General features: G+C 47.5%; 4 protein-coding genes and 1 non-coding gene across 8 annotated transcripts; 1 reads left to right on the top strand and 4 right to left on the bottom strand.

Moving 5' to 3' along the window:
• Nucleotides 1–1036: 1036 nt before the first annotated feature.
• On the top strand, nt 1037–1110 carry TRNAT-AGU. Its single transcript has one exon. It is a non-coding gene; the product is annotated as a tRNA-Thr (tRNA).
• Nucleotides 1111–1447: 337 nt separating this feature from the next.
• LOC119303318 (pectin acetylesterase 9-like) lies at nt 1448–5383 on the bottom strand. 3 transcript variants are annotated; one of them, XM_037580436.1, is made up of 11 exons: nt 5071–5375; nt 4738–4950; nt 4351–4430; nt 4183–4269; nt 3938–4062; nt 3782–3842; nt 3604–3660; nt 3403–3480; nt 3213–3318; nt 1819–1964; nt 1448–1715 (listed from the first exon to the last, which is right to left on the bottom strand). In XM_037580436.1, the coding sequence occupies exons 1-11, from the start codon at nt 5225–5227 to the stop codon at nt 1608–1610; spliced, it is 1218 nt and encodes a 405-aa protein (XP_037436333.1). In that variant the 5' UTR covers nt 5228–5375; the 3' UTR covers nt 1448–1607. The 3 variants fall into 3 exon arrangements, 2 of the variants coding, with proteins under 2 accessions (XP_037436333.1, XP_037436334.1); XM_037580437.1 differs by lacking the exons at nt 1448–1715; nt 3213–3318 and having other exon boundaries at nt 1827–1964; nt 5071–5379; XR_005147875.1 differs by lacking the exons at nt 1448–1715; nt 3213–3318 and having other exon boundaries at nt 1899–1964; nt 3403–3660; nt 5071–5383.
• Nucleotides 5384–8084: 2701 nt separating this feature from the next.
• Nucleotides 8085–9067, bottom strand: LOC119300122. Its single transcript, XM_037577185.1, has 3 exons — nt 9050–9067; nt 8784–8933; nt 8085–8569 (listed from the first exon to the last, which is right to left on the bottom strand). Exons 1-3 carry the CDS (start codon nt 9065–9067, stop codon nt 8189–8191), a joined length of 549 nt encoding a protein of 182 aa, XP_037433082.1. The 3' UTR covers nt 8085–8188.
• Nucleotides 9068–9317: 250 nt separating this feature from the next.
• On the bottom strand, nt 9318–10863 carry LOC119303317 (F-box/FBD/LRR-repeat protein At5g56420-like). 2 transcript variants are annotated; one of them, XM_037580434.1, is made up of 2 exons: nt 10564–10863; nt 9318–10482 (listed from the first exon to the last, which is right to left on the bottom strand). In XM_037580434.1, exons 1-2 carry the CDS (start codon nt 10606–10608, stop codon nt 9571–9573), a joined length of 957 nt encoding a protein of 318 aa, XP_037436331.1. In that variant the 5' UTR covers nt 10609–10863; the 3' UTR covers nt 9318–9570. The 2 variants fall into 2 exon arrangements, with proteins under 2 accessions (XP_037436331.1, XP_037436332.1); XM_037580435.1 differs by having other exon boundaries at nt 10576–10863.
• A 146-nt stretch (nt 10864–11009) lies between these two features.
• On the bottom strand, nt 11010–13483 carry LOC119303316 (tubulin alpha-2 chain-like). The gene is made up of 4 exons (XM_037580433.1): nt 13279–13483; nt 12454–12688; nt 11979–12349; nt 11010–11844 (listed from the first exon to the last, which is right to left on the bottom strand). Exons 1-4 carry the CDS (start codon nt 13369–13371, stop codon nt 11188–11190), a joined length of 1356 nt encoding a protein of 451 aa, XP_037436330.1. The 5' UTR covers nt 13372–13483; the 3' UTR covers nt 11010–11187.
• Between the last annotated feature and the right edge of the window lie 1381 nt (nt 13484–14864).

The following is a 14864-nucleotide window of genomic DNA, read 5'->3' as shown; positions in this document are numbered from 1 at the left end:
ATGGCCTTTGCAGTTTGTACGCAAGTGGTTTTATCAATGCATTGTACCGATCATCTCAGCCCACAGGTGGACCTCGCCGTTGGTGAGGTGTTCATGATGCCAGGCTAAAGGACCGTCGTTCGTTCCTCTTGTTTGAAAATCCTACACCTTCTACAAATGGCCTAATCAAAGCTTACTTTTTTTTTTGAAAAACCCCCATACGTCAATTAATTAATATAATGTTATTACAACATTTCATTACAAAATTCGCCACACAGGGCGAAACGCTATTAAGAAGAATCCCATCAGATTTACTTATAAAGCTCAACTTCGCAATTTCATGAGCCACCTTATTGACATTCCGATTAATTTTCGCAATTTTAAAATTCTTAAGCATCTTCGATATACTCAAGGCTTCTTTCTTCATATCAACGAGCGAGGACCTGTCAAGATTCTCATTTGCAAGAAAAGAACGGACAAAAGCACAATCAGTCTTCAAAATAATGGACTGGTGAAGAGTAATACCTATATAAAGGCCTGCCAGGCAAGTACGCAGCTCAGCTTCATTCACGCTGTAGTATTGACCCAGAAAGTCCCACGAAGATATAATAACTTTGCCAGATGAGTTCCTAACAACCACCCCCACACTGGCCGCATTAATCTCTCCACATAGCTGGCATCGACATTAATCAAAGCCTACTTGATTGTGTTGATTTTGATTCTCTCCCTAGCATGGCCAGAACCAAGGACTCATTTCGACTTTCGAAGTTGCCAAAGTAACTAAAAGTGCATCTCTTAGATTCCCTTAATTTGTTTTTGGCGATTTATGACATATCCATTAGGATGAGTAATGTTTGAGTTCATTTCGGAGCTAGCCCCTTGGCCATGAGTGGAACATCAATGGTGACCCCTACCTACAACTTTCGATGATGTTGTCTACCTCAAGCTCTTAGAATGTACTCCTAAAGTCTCAACATTCTCAATGCCGAATTGATATAATTAGATCTCGCAAAAGCTTTATAGGTTGTCTAAGTAAATAATTAATTTTGTAACAAAAGCTTTCATAGCTCAGTTGGTTAGAGCACCCGTTTAGTAAGCGGGAGGTCTTGAGTTCAACTCTCAATGAAAGCAGTTTTTTTCTTATTTTTCCTTTTTCTTCTTCATGTATCAAAGACAAACTGTTAAAAATTTGTTGAATAAATTATAGGCTATAACTAGAGTTGTAATTAGCGGATAGCCCTTATATAGGTGGCCTTCTGCACATTTCCTGCCATTCTGATCTCTACCTTGTTTGATGAAACAACTTTTCCTTTTTTTAGGGCGACAACACATGTTTCAATGGCAAAATTCCATCGTCAGCCATGTCTTGGAGCGCAAGCTCGACTACAGAGAAGCAAGCCAAGAAGCCGAAGCTAGACTGTCGGCACCCATCAACGGTGACGGGTTTTGACGCGTCAACGCTCATGTGTTCCGTAGTAATGTGCTTTCTTTGTCATAAGACATTTGATCATATTATCTCATGAGTTACAAGTGCACAAGTTTTAACACGATGCATATCTATGAATTTCGTATAGAATTTCTAGCCACTGACCAATGCATAAACCCTAAAACTCAGTGGCCTAACCTAATTAAAATGGTATAATGTTGTGACAAGTCGAGTCACAAGGATAGGGGCAGTCAACTTCTTGGGCGGCACCCCTTTCAAAGAACCAATCACCAACCAGCTTCGCAATTGTCTGAAACAAAAAGATTTTAGTGCAAACACTACCCATTGTTAGAAGCCCACATACACAAGTACAGCTTATTCTTACAGGAGTAAATATTTATTAGTACTACTACCTTGTCATGTAGTCTTGGGGAATTTGGTGCAAACCATGTGTCCTGGGACTCGCTCTGGCAATGTGAAAAGCAAGAATTGATGAACATCCCCACCTTCGATTCGCCTTCGAACGGTTTCAGAGCCATTAACATTGCGCTTCTCAGGCCTGGAGACGAGTTCAGAAATGTCCTCAAGGCAGCAACTTAAATCAAGGATCTTCTTTTAAGAGAATATATATGTAAGACAACAACTTGGTTGGATTGCCTTAAGGCAATAACTAAATCAAGAAGCTTGCGCCCGTTGGTTTAATGTACATTTCACAGATCCGTAGAGTGAAGTCTATTTTAAACCCTGATTTCGTAGAGTGAGACGCAAATGAACCCTCACATCTAAATCCCTGAAGTTGATACCCTATACTCCTCGATCCCGATCAAATCAAACCTTGAATCCGTTTGGCGCACCGGGAAAATAATTATCCCGGCCGAGATCACTCACCACAGTCACTGACCACCCGGGTCCATATGTCTTCACCTTCTATCTTCTAATCTCTCTGTCTTTCTTCTTCACCTTCTATCTTCTAATCTCTCACGTAGGCCGCCCCCTGCCTTGATCGATTCTTTGCTGGAAACAAACAAGCAACGCATGCACCCGAGATGTAGTGTGCGCGGACAGCCGCAACATACTAGCAAATCCAGCTCGTCCAAGTCGACGGTGAGGCCAACGCACCCAGCGTACTCGAGGACGACCCTGATGCGCGCATCATGATTTGGGTCGACTGACTCGCGTGCGGCCGTGCAGACGTACCTTTGCTCGTTCTGGGCGCGTTGGCCGAGAGCCGCACGCCGTGCCCAACCCTGCCGCAGGGGCGGCGAGGCGGACGGAGGGGAGGCCGCGTGCAACCGACGCAGACAAAGGAATGACGCATCAGCAACCACGAGCGGGGAGGTGACGGCATCTGTTGTTTTCCTCGCGCTCGCGCGGAGGTGAAGCCGCAGGTCAAGGATCTCTGGAAAAACTGACGGTCCGCCAAATGAAAGGTCTCCAGGGCGCCGTCGAGATCGGGTTCCGGCGTCCTAAATGCGCAGCTCCACGCGCTGACCTCGTGGCCGTGCTCGCCATACTTGCTATTCCAGGAAGAAGATGGACGCTTAGGAGAGAGTAGGGGAGATTGAGGAAGAAGATAAAATATGACATGTAGGCCCGTGTAGTACGTGAGAGAAACAACCGATCCCGATCAGGATTGTCCTTCCAGACAAGTATAGGATCAGTCTAGGGTTTAGATTGACTGGGATTAAGAAGTATAGGGTGCAAATTTCAGGGATTTAGACGTGAGAGTTCATTAATGTCACACTCTATGAAATCAGGGTTTAAAACAGACTTCACTCCAGATCCGTATAAAGCACAAAAGTGTAACCTTGGAGAGTTGCAATTTGGGATGAGCTGCATGCACTAAGGGCCGCTTTACAGCGACTCCATTGACCTCTAGGATCAGACGAACGGGGCACAAAATTTTGGAAAAACTGTCCAAAAAATGTTAAGCATGTGTAGTTACCAGTGATCGGATGCTGAAAAAAATTATACGGTAGTATCATGTCTTGTTTTACCTGATATACGTCGTAAGCTGAATTCAAGATGAAATAGGGGGCTCTGATGCTCCGAAGCGCATATTGCGGGAAGAAGCACTGCACACAAAGGGTGGGAAAGTTATGCATGGTTTAGCACAAGCGCTGTGTAAAAATGCGGTTTGGTTCTACTAGCAAGGATCTACTAGCAAGGAAGAGTATAGGAATCCAAAGAGTCTTCACCTGATAAGATTTTACTGTTGAATCCGAACAGTTTTTGTTCAAATTCTTCTGAACCCCCTAGATGAAAGTTGAAAAATTGCAAGAAGTATTTCAAAACAAGAAGGTCCAAGGCATCATAGAGATATTCCCAGTTTACCGTGGGAAGACCGGAAGAGGGATTTTGCTAGTGAAAAAAGACCTGGAAATCGACTACCCCGTTGAAGAAAGACCTGACGGTGTTGCGGCCGGAAATATCGTCCCTGCAAAATGACACCAAACCCTTTCAACACATTTGACAAAAAGAGTTGACATCCCAGAAGTATTTTTTTTTCTTTCTTGATTTGCTCCAACTTACACATCAAGGAAAAACCCTGCATCGCTCATGCATTTCACCATGGCAGTGCCTCGGAGACGCTCCTCGAGGTCGTCGCAGTGGAAGAATGTAGCTAGACCTCCTGCTGAGCAGCCTGAGAGCAGCACCTGAAGGATTCAGAACTTGCTCAAAACCATGGCCGGCTTAATTGTTGTCTAGCCAGAGAGGAGTAAAACTAATATGCAGAAAGTATATATAGAGGTTATCAGTGATGAGATCTGGTGGACCTTTTCGGCTTTCGCAAGGCCTTTCTGGAAGAGATCTGTGATGATTGCATCCCATATCCTCTGGCCTCTCATGTAGATGACTGAAGACTGCATATGTAGAGGCAAGCACTGAGCAGCAAACTTCTGTTGAACCCATGCAGCAACAAGAAACAATGGTAGCATACTTACACCATTTCTGAACTCTGAATTGCCTGTGAAGGAGCCGCCATCGCAGTATCGCATTTTCACTCGATTCCAATTGTAAAAATCTGCTCGAATTGTTGGCCAAGGCCGTATCAAAAAAATTCTAATATTGACGAGACTTGATGAGCTTTTAATTTTTGGGCCTTGTAAGTGGCCTGAAAAAACTGATGCAGATGTGGGCTAATAATCAATCCTTGCAGGACCGTTAGCTTGAATTCACCATGGACCTAGCTAGCTTGGTTGTTGGTAGTGCTACCTACCGGATTATTGTGACCGTTTGGTGCACGCATGTAACTGAAGAACTCTGAAGTGTGTGTTCGTTTTCTTTGTTGCTGAATGAAAAACAATTCAGGGATTGAGCTGTTGAGGTACCAGGGTTCATGGCGGGATCGTTGCTGAGCAATCCGGAGAACGTGTCGAGCTTGTTCATGAGGCTGCTGGAACCTAGTGAAGTGCGGGCTCTCTGGGCGCACGACCGCGCGTCGTTGCACCAACCGCCGCCCTCGAACTGGAGCAGCCAGCCGCGAGCGCCGGCGCCGGAGCCCTGGTGGAGGTGGTACGCCGGCGGGCTCCCGTCGAGGCACACTGCAGTGGAACACAGACGCCACGCCACCATTGGTACTCCGTAATGCAACTGCACATCATAGACAATATGCCGCCGGCTGGAGGAGAAAAGAGGATATGTTCAAGGGGACGTGGACTTGCCTGCTCCCGTCGACGCGGCGCCCGGGACGAGGGTCATTTCCACCATCAGCTTCTCCTCGGCCCCCGCCGCCGCCGCAGCAGAAGCAGTAGCGACGACGACGACGAGCACACCCGTGGCGACGGCTGCAGCCCACGTCCGGACCCGCCGCCGCGCCATGGCGATCAACGGCGGCACGCAAGAAGCCAAGAACCGACGGCTATCTCGTGTGTGTGTGTGCAGGCAAAACTTTCAAGTTGGGAAGCGAAATGACAAGGGCGAGAGAGAATGCACCGGAACCAGATGTCGACGATGGAAACTTGTGCGGACAACAGCGTCTCGTCGGCGTCAGCTCCTTCGTTGGCTTGGGGCGGAACGGATGGTGATGTAGTATAGATCATGGTTTCTTTTGCGGCCACAGATCCACTGCCCGCGTTGTTGTGTTTTAACTTTTTTTTAACACACTATAATCAAAATCGCTCACATACATGAGCACGATGTTTAAACTTGCTTGTTTCGTGAGTTGTGTGTGTGGATCCGATGCAGGAACGTTTAGTTGGTCAGGACACTTTTGCCATGAACCACAGTGCATCAAAACGCTCCTGAATACGCCGACAACATGATCTGGACGCTTTTTGTCATGCACCGCGGTGCATCAAACGTCTTCAAACCAGTTCGTACATTTGAATTTTTTCAAACTGGAAACAAACTTGTGGGAGGTTTGAGAGAGTCCAGACGCCTGCCACATTGGACTTCGACACACCCAGCCCATCCAAACTCCCCCTTCGGAGCCCTCCCCCGTTACACCCTGATCCGTCCGCAACCCAAGTATCGTCTGCCTCCTGTTGACGCCATCCATGATGGACACCACGTCGGTAAGTGTTCAGTCAAATGTCATTGAGATTATTTTTTTGACTTTTTTCTTCTTAACATGAAGCAAGCATGATTGAGGGGGTGGGGGAGTACTCAGTGAGAGAAGGATGCATTGTTGTGCAGCGCGTGGTTGGCCACAAGTATGGGGTTTGTAGGCATGAAGCAAAAGGGCACAATATTTTGCCAACATGTGCATTCTTCGTTTCACAAGCATCAGTGTTGATCTATGTGTTGGTCTATTTCTTTTTTAAGAAAATGGGGCAAACATTTGGTGCATCGGGTCGGATGGCCGTCCCCTATCTACTGTTTGTGGAGACGTCCGAACATGTCGATGGACGTTTGATGTGTCCTTTTTGATGCACAACGTTGGAGATGCTCTTACTAGATAAGTGCTCGCGTGTTATAACGGGGCACACATACTTTAATTTTACAAATTTTAGATTTTTTAGATAAATAAGTTTTGCTAAATCCATCCACGGTGGAAGTAACATATACTCCCTCCGTCCCAAAATAAGTGTCTCAACTTTGTACTAGCTCTAGTACAAATTTATACTAAGCTCAAGGCACTTATTTTGGAACGGAGGGAGTATGATGATATGGTTGTCAGGGCATCTCTGACACAGACCCTCAAATCGACCGTATATGTCCTTTGCGAGAGTTCAGACACTTTTTGCCATCCAATATTATCCCTCAAACGTCCACGGAGAAGTCCTTTCCGGTCGTAAGTTTTCGAGCTTGAATGGCCCGCCAATGGCTGCAGTGGGTACCGATGGTTCTTTCTTTAGAGCACTTACTCAATTCTCCACCTCTAGAAGACTGGTCAGAGAAAATGATATTACATGAGAAATTCATAACAGACATAGTCAGGAAATCAAGGAGATGATAGAATCCTCTGACGCTGATCATACATTCACGATACAGCATTGTACATCTTATTTAATGGCTTTGATCCTCGTCATTATTCCTAAGCATGCACGTGTAAAAGGTATAACTATGTACTACTCCAGATCTACGTGCAATGCAAATGACACAGATATCTGTTCTTCAACATTACTTACACATTTACAAAAGGGAAAACAAGTTTATGTGAAGTTGGGCAGGGGCAGGCACTACTCAGTCGTGGCCCAGCTCAACACATCACATGGATAATGGAAGCGCTTGAAAAAACAAATGCTGAAATTCTTTTACTTACTTAGTATGAAAAATGTTCTTATATTTTGGGACGGAGGAAGTATTTGTGTAGGTGGCAGTTAGCCACTAAAAAGGATGAGAGCTAATACATCAATGTTCTCAATCTTAGCTTTGCTCCATCATAAGCTGCAACAAGTTCAGAATGCCGGTGTTCTAAATTTCCCCATCAGCAGCTGAAACAAGTTCCAAATAAACAGACTAGGCCAGTTTGACTCGAGACAGCAAGAAAATCAACAACCTGTCAATAGAAGTTGTACTGACATAAAAGCAAACACAAACATGGTAACCTGCTCTTACCTTCAGTGTGACACTTCTTGTCCTTGCTCAATCAAGTTCGAAATGTGAGGCCAACCAAGAGCACTTGAGATTGTTCAAAGCATGTTGTGACTCCAGGCCTCCAGCACTATCTAGGACAGATACAATAAACTTCAAGGGATGGAAAACTACGAATGTCAGAATGAACTGTAGAGATCATCAAGCGATGTAAAGTGCATGGAGAACGTGCCATAGAGCATAGTCACGAAGTTGCTCGACATTATCTCTGCGAGGATCAGCCGTGATGACAACTGGTACAAGAATGAAGTACGAAAGGTGATTATAGGTACATAAAAGCATCGAAATCAACTAGACTTGCTCCTTTTATCAGTTGCTGCAGCCATCTTCTGAAGATCATCTGGAGTTCTGGACAAATGTCAGGACAATGTGTGAATCCAAAATATGGCGGAGTCCATTTAATAATGAAACAAGCTCACTTCTCGCTTTATAAATAATACTTATAAAGCAACCACCACGTTGATACAACAAGTTTAAACGCGCTGGCAGAACCTATTGTTAGAAGTATCATTGAGTTAAGAAAGTCCAGTATGATGCTGTCTCTAAGGAGACACCTTACAGGGCACAGATTATCAAGAGAGATAAAAATAGCAGAGGATTGGCTTGCATTTTATTAATAATCGTTCAACACAAATTAACAAGCCATCTGCAACTACAGTGAGCATTCATTTTTTTCGACAACTTCTTAAACATGGCAACAATTTGCCTCTGAATATAGCAAGCCATCAGAAAGCAGGTATCTATCTACAGCTTCTTACGATCCTCAAAAATTACTTGGCCTGAGAAGATCGCACCATCTGTAATTCGCCTGACCACCCTTTCCTGCTCATCCTTGCTCTCTGGAAAAAGACGCTCTGCACAAGAACAAGGCGGCGGCTGCCCAAGGTCATCACATGCCTCACATGACTCATCTCTCAAAATTATTTTCTGCAAATTGGGTGCTCGCTCCAGCATAGCCCTTGTGAATGCCAGCTGCTGCTTTAGCGGCTTAAACCAAATAATTTGGAGCTCTCTCAGTAGAAGGTTCTTGGAGCCGCGGCAGTCCATCTCCCACTGAGGGCTCCTTCTTTCAGGGAAGGACCGCAGTCTGACCTGGCCATCGATATCGCATAAATGGTCATATACCTGCATTTGCATTAGGAATAGTTATATCGATATAGGCTTGTAGTTTAAATTTTCAGGTTCAGCGGCAGTTCAATGTACAGAATGCAAGAAAAAACAGCATAACATACAAGTTGAATATGAGATTCCGAAGATCATAAAAGTATTTTAAAATGGGAAAAACATATTCATTACTGAAGCTGGTAAAACGTTCTTAAGTCAGAACGGCACAACTCACCTGAATTTGTAATATTTCAACAGAGGGGGCTGCCTCAAGAAGGGCTGTCGTCCATATAAGGTCGAATTCAATAAAGATACCTAGTATGGACAGCATCCTTAGCTTGCTGAATGCAGAGCTGAGTTCCTTCATTTCAGGTTGCATCCAAAGCTGGCCAAAGATAAATAAATTTGGATTAAATTTCATAGGATGCGCAAACGCAAATCTACATAGTTAAAAAATATGTCACAGAAGTACAAAATCACTGACATGTTGGCAAAATGTACTTGGTGAGAGAGCTCCATTCTAAGAAATGATTGAATCAATTGGGACACATTCTTTTTTGAAAAAGTCACACTTTGGTGATGGCCTGCTGCACAAAGTGTGCGGCGTTAACATCACTTTCATGTAAATGACTCTGGTCATTCGGGTACCCTACTCGTTTTGAATGCATAAGGTAGAAAATGATCTGCCTTTTTATTCAAAAAAAAAGTCACACTTCAATTGTGAATGTACCAAAATAAAATACAATAATTGTCCGAGGGCAGGGTTTCATTAAAATGTAGCTTTCTACGCATTTGCCAACCTATGCGTAGTTGTCCAAAAGCTTATACCAAAGGTTTTGTTTTCATAATAGTTTCTGCCCGATAGGTTTGTAGTTCCACGAAATTACTCGTACAGAAAACTCAAACACACACACACACATGCAGAATGGGAATTACCAAACACAGCCATGTCATTACCTATACAAAGAAACAGATCTACGATGTCACTAGGATAACTGTGAAAACATGGCGAATAGAAAACTTCAACTAGCACTTACATTTTCTCCCATAAAATCCAGTGTTAGAGTATGTATGCCCATGGTGCCACGTAGAAGTTCATTTAATTTAATCACATTCTGATGAAGTTCGGGCCCATTTGCAAGGTGTAATTCGCGGAGAGAGGGAACAGAATCAAAAGACAAGGGCGCGTCTTCAGATTCCCAAGTATCCCAATGAAGTTTCTCCAGTTTCGGAAGGCAGACCAGCTCAAGCCTCCCAAAGCAACACGTGTCGAGGTCCAGAACACGGAGTTCTGAGTTTGGTGCATCTATCTTCGACAGAAAGCCACGACCAGCGTCACAATGAAAGAGTCTTAGATACTTCAATTGTGTGCAACGGTCAAACAGGAGATGGTGCATGTCCAACTTGTAAAAGCACACATTGTGGAGAGAAAGCCTTGTGAGGCAATGGAACACACTAGGGTAGGCATTGAAGAAATGATCCGTGTCGTTGGCAAGCCGTAGCATATGAGGATCATCACAGTCGCGCGGCTTCGTCTCATCGAGGATCGCAAGGTCCAAATCTTTCAGTAAGCCGCTGTCAATCGCGCCGCACACTAGCGGGCCGATGTCGCTTGAGAAGGTGTTGATCGAGTAGATCTTGAGCTGCAGGTTTGTGAGGGTTGATTCTCTCCGAGGCTTATCAAAGAAGCTCCTGACTGCTTTGGTTAGGGTCACCATCGCGTCATGCATGTCATTTGCATCGATTGGGTCCGGGTGAGGAACAGGCAGGAAATCCTTGACATCAATGTTGAGCTCAGGCAGCAACCAAGGGAGAAGTCTCCATCGTGTTGAGAGCACACTTGTCCTTGCAGCTGTAATTAGGTCGATTCTGGTTATGATAGACAGCAAAATATCATCAGTCAGCGCGCTGAGTCTGTCTTCCTCCTCTGGTTGCTGCATAAACAAGGCAGACTCATTCAGTACTGATGAATAAATAAATTCAGAAGTTCCAAACAGAGAGGATTTACACCGTACATTTATTCTTACTTGAACGGGTGAATCAACATTATTTAGCTCCATGATGAATGAAGAATCCAACGGGGCTTCTGCACCTTTGGATGGATGATCTTACGAGTGATTCTTTGGGGCAATGCTCGTCTGGGTATTATTTTCCCTGTCGAGATTGGTCTGCATAATTGCTTCTGAAGGGCCCTAAACTACTAATCCGACTAGAACTTGGCCCCTTCTCCGATGGATGGAAACAGGACGAGAAAGAGAAGAAGAATCAGGACTAACGAACGCGTCCATCCACCCCAACGGATTGCTTGCAACTTGCCCCGACTGCAGTCCACACCCATCAACATAATCACCGCCGGTGGTCCGTTCGCGCGGGGAGAATCTCGACCACCGTCCGGGCTAATCAAATTCAGCTACTAAATATGATCCGATCACCAAGAGCAAAGACAGGACCGGGCAGGACAGAACAAATTAAGCGAGATACTTGTTCCACGAAGTACTAATGATGCAGTTCAACAGCGACAAAGAAAGCACCGACGGCTTAACAACCCAACACAAGTTTCCAAAACAGGACAGCACGGCAACATGTAGTTAAAGATAGGCGGCAGAGGAGACGGATCCTCCGTCGAGCGAACGAGCAGATCAGTAGTCGTCGTCCTCCTCGCCATCCTCATCGTCGCCACCCTCAGCGCCGACCTCCTCGTAGTCCTTCTCCAGGGCAGCCAGGTCCTCACGGGCCTCGGAGAACTCGCCCTCCTCCATGCCCTCGCCCACATACCAGTGCACGAAGGCGCGCTTGGCGTACATGAGGTCGAACTTGTGGTCGATGCGGGAGAAGACCTCGACGACGCTGGTGGAGTTGGAGATCATGCAGACGGCCCTCTGCACCTTGGCCAGGTCGCCGCCAGGCACCACGGTGGGCGGCTGGTAGTTGATGCCGCACTTGAACCCCGTGGGGCACCAGTCCACGAACTGGATGGTGCGCTTGGTCTTGATGGTGGCCACCGCCGCGTTCACGTCCTTGGGCACCACGTCGCCCCGGTACATGAGGCAGCACGCCATGTACTTGCCGTGGCGCGGGTCGCACTTGGCCATCATGGACGACGGCTCGAACGCGCTGTTGGTGATCTCAGACACCGACAGCTGCTCGTGGTACGCCTTCTCGGCCGAGATGACCGGCGCATAGGACGAGAGCATGAAGTGGATCCTCGGGTATGGGACCAGGTTGGTCTGGAACTCAGTCACATCCACGTTCAGGGCACCGTCGAACCTCAGGGAGGTGGTCAGGGATGAGATCACCTACACACAGACAAACAGCACAAGTTCCAAGTCTCAGCTTCACATCACACATTGCACAACAGTACTAATACAGGCACAGCAATGAAATGCTTCGATCCAGATGAAAGACTTTGACAATGTCAGGTGATCAGTACCTGAGAGACGAGGCGGTTCAGGTTGGTGTAGGTGGGCCTCTCGATGTCCAGGGAGCGCCTGCAGATGTCGTAGATGGCCTCGTTGTCGAGCAGGATGGAGACATCGGTGTGCTCCAGCAGGGAGTGGGTGGACAGCACACTGTTGTAGGGCTCGACCACAGAGGTCGACACCTGAGGGGATGGGTACACGGTGAACCCGAGCTTGGACTTCTTTCCATAGTCCACGGACAGGCGCTCAAGGAGGAGCGACCCAAGCCCAGACCCGGTTCCACCACCAACGGCGTTGAAGACCAGGAAGCCCTGCAGGCCAGTGCAGTTGTCGGCCAGCTTGCGGATGCGGTCGAGGCAGAGATCCACAATCTCCTTGCCAACTGCAGGGGACAAGAGCAAACAAGGCACGATGAGCAAATCAAACATGGTTGAGAGATCAGTGCTGATTGTAATGAAGCAGTGAGGTTTTGGGGGAATTAATTACTTGTGTAGTGACCACGGGCGAAGTTGTTGGCGGCGTCCTCCTTGCCGCTGATGAGCTGCTCGGGGTGGAAGAGCTGGCGGTAGGCGCTGGTGCGGACCTCGTCAATCACGGTGGGCTCAAGATCGACGAAGACCGCACGGGGCACGTACTTGCCGGCTCCGGTCTCGCTGAAGAAGGTGTTGAAGGCGTCATCACCACCTCCGATGGTCTTGTCGCCGTTCGTCTGGCCATCAGGCTGCAGCAGGGAACAGTGAGGTGTTCAGTTGGATGCAGACCATAATATCACAACACATCAAAACTGACCAAGTAAAGCATGATCATGGCCTAACTAGATCTGAGATTTCACACAAAAGTGGAAACTAAACTAGTACAGAGGTGTATTCGTGTCTCCTGAAAAGCACGATCCTAGGACTCCAATTGCATATCAGATCTAAAATACAAAACGAAACGACTAAGCATCACAGATCGCAGGCTTAAATTAGGAACTACGAACAGTTGATGTTCCTGACGAATTCAGAAGGGTCGCGCAGATCGAACACTAATTGCCGCATTCCCGCGTGAAAACAACTAGACCTACACGGGAAGGTAATCGAGTAATCCCGTCACAGTTCAAATCCCGCATCAATTACAGCCTAAATATTCCAAACCAGAGAAGATCTGACAACTGAACCGCAAAACATTTCGCAGCACAACCCGAATCGCAGCCCAGATCCAGAGGCCCCGCTACGGGAAACCTTCTCCAACCAATCGACACCATCGGAGCAACCGCATACGAATTCGACATGAGGAGGGGCGAGAGATGGGATGAGATGGGGTATGGCGAACCTGGATGCCGTGCTCGAGGCAGTAAAGTTCCCAGCACGCGTTGCCGACCTGGATGCCGGCCTGCCCGATGTGGATCGAGATGCACTCCCTCATCTTCGACGCGGGGGCGCGGGGGGCTCGACGGGATCTGGGGCGGAGGGCGCGGAGCGGGGGAGGAGGGAGGGAGACGGAGCGAGAGCGAGCCGGCGTTTGTGAAGACGCCGGATGTGTAGTGGCTCCTCCGCTCGGCCCCCTCGGCCCCTTTATAGGCGGCCCCCGGTAAACCTAACGGCCGTTCCGCTGGCGTTAGGCGGGCGGGCCGCGGCGGTGGCCCACGCCGCCAGCCTGGCCGGCCTCTGGTTGGTGCGCGCGCGAGGGTGGGCCGCGGCGACGGCTCGCGGACATGTGGGCCCGGATTGTCGGGTGCGTGGGCGTGGCCCGCGTGTCACTGGGGGCCGGGTGTGGGGGATCGGTGGAGTGGAGCGTGGGGGCGTCGGGGAGGATGGATGCTGCGGGACGGCAAGGGAACGTTGGCCCCGGTCTCGCCGACGCGATCCAAAATTTGAAATTCGTAAATGTGCGCCGCGGCCGGTCACGGGGAAAAGACGGCGCTGCCCTTGGGGAAAATATCTGTTCGAGTGGAGGCGCAGCGGCCGACGGACGTTTGACGGGGCGCGGGCCGCCCATGAATGATCCAGCGGTGGACACCCACTTGGTTTTTGTTTTCTGTTTCTCTTTTCTCTTTTATTACAGCACGCACTTCTTTGGGCTTTCTTTTTTCGAACACACGCACTTCTTCGCTGGAGCATGTACTAGCAAACCTATTACAGCACCATCTGAATAATTTAGGGTAGGCTCGATACAATTGCGAGATGTGTTTCTTTTTAAGAAAAAAAAATACCACTCTTTTTTAGGGGGGGAAATACCACTCTTTATTGATCAAAAATCATTAAAAGGAGTTTCCCGGATACTCCTCAAAGTTACATTGCGCACGATAGAATCATGAGAAGAAAGAAACACACAAATGTGCTAAACTATGAGCCGCGGCATTCGATAAACAATTAGCATGACTGAAGAGACTAGATGAGAAGATACCCACGCAAAACCTTGATATCCGAGACTATGGTTCCAATGCTCGAGCGGTTCGCCTTTTGAGAACGAATCATCTCAATTATGGAGAGACAATCTGAAGTAAAGATGGCCTTCTGGAACTCTTTTTGACGAGTGAGATCGACCACGCGATGGAGCACCAGTGCCTCGGCTAATTCCAGTGGTGCGACCTCCTCAATGTGCTCACGACAAACCAATATGCATGTATTATTGTGGTTCCGGATCACCAAGCAGACTCGAATTCGCCGTGAAGACTGGAAAAGTGCGGCGTCAACATTGACCATGACTGTATCCTGGCGACGGTACCCATCGAGACACTTATGGGTTTGGTTGGGCACGCATGTCAGATTCAACGGTTTTGAAACAATCATGCACCGTCAATTCCACATACGCAGGTCTGTATTGGATGCGATGACTATCCATTGTGACAACACTGGCGCCATTGCGATTGTCAAGGAACCAAGGTTTCACAAGAAGACCAAACACATTAAGCTCTT

This window comes from Triticum dicoccoides, chromosome 5A, assembly GCF_002162155.2.
Source record: "Triticum dicoccoides isolate Atlit2015 ecotype Zavitan chromosome 5A, WEW_v2.0, whole genome shotgun sequence".
Taxonomy (NCBI): Eukaryota; Viridiplantae; Streptophyta; class Magnoliopsida; order Poales; family Poaceae; genus Triticum; species Triticum dicoccoides.
This window is presented reverse-complemented; position numbering and strand designations above follow the sequence as displayed.

Coding starts and splice junctions, on each gene's coding strand:
- LOC119303318 (XM_037580436.1), bottom strand. CDS start 5,227: ATGGCGCGGCGGCGGGTCCGGACGTGGGCTGCAGCCGTCGCCACGGGT. Junction 4,951..5,070: donor CGCCGCGTCGACGGGAGCAG/GCAAGTCCACGT, acceptor GTTCCACTGCAG/TGTGCCTCGACGGGAGCCCG. Junction 3,843..3,937: donor GCAGGGTTTTTCCTTGATGT/GTAAGTTGGAGC, acceptor GTCATTTTGCAG/GGACGATATTTCCGGCCGCA.
- LOC119300122 (XM_037577185.1), bottom strand. Junction 8,570..8,783: donor TTGAAATATTACAAATTCAG/GTGAGTTGTGCC, acceptor ATGCAAATGCAG/GTATATGACCATTTATGCGA.
- LOC119303317 (XM_037580434.1), bottom strand. CDS start 10,608: ATGGAGCTAAATAATGTTGATTCACCCGTTCAAGTAAGAATAAAT. Junction 10,483..10,563: donor CCGTTCAAGTAAGAATAAAT/GTACGGTGTAAA, acceptor TTGTTTATGCAG/CAACCAGAGGAGGAAGACAG.
- LOC119303316 (XM_037580433.1), bottom strand. CDS start 13,371: ATGAGGGAGTGCATCTCGATCCACATCGGGCAGGCCGGCATCCAGGTC. Junction 12,350..12,453: donor CGCCCGTGGTCACTACACAA/GTAATTAATTCC, acceptor TGTCCCCTGCAG/TTGGCAAGGAGATTGTGGAT. Junction 11,845..11,978: donor TGAACCGCCTCGTCTCTCAG/GTACTGATCACC, acceptor GTCTGTGTGTAG/GTGATCTCATCCCTGACCAC.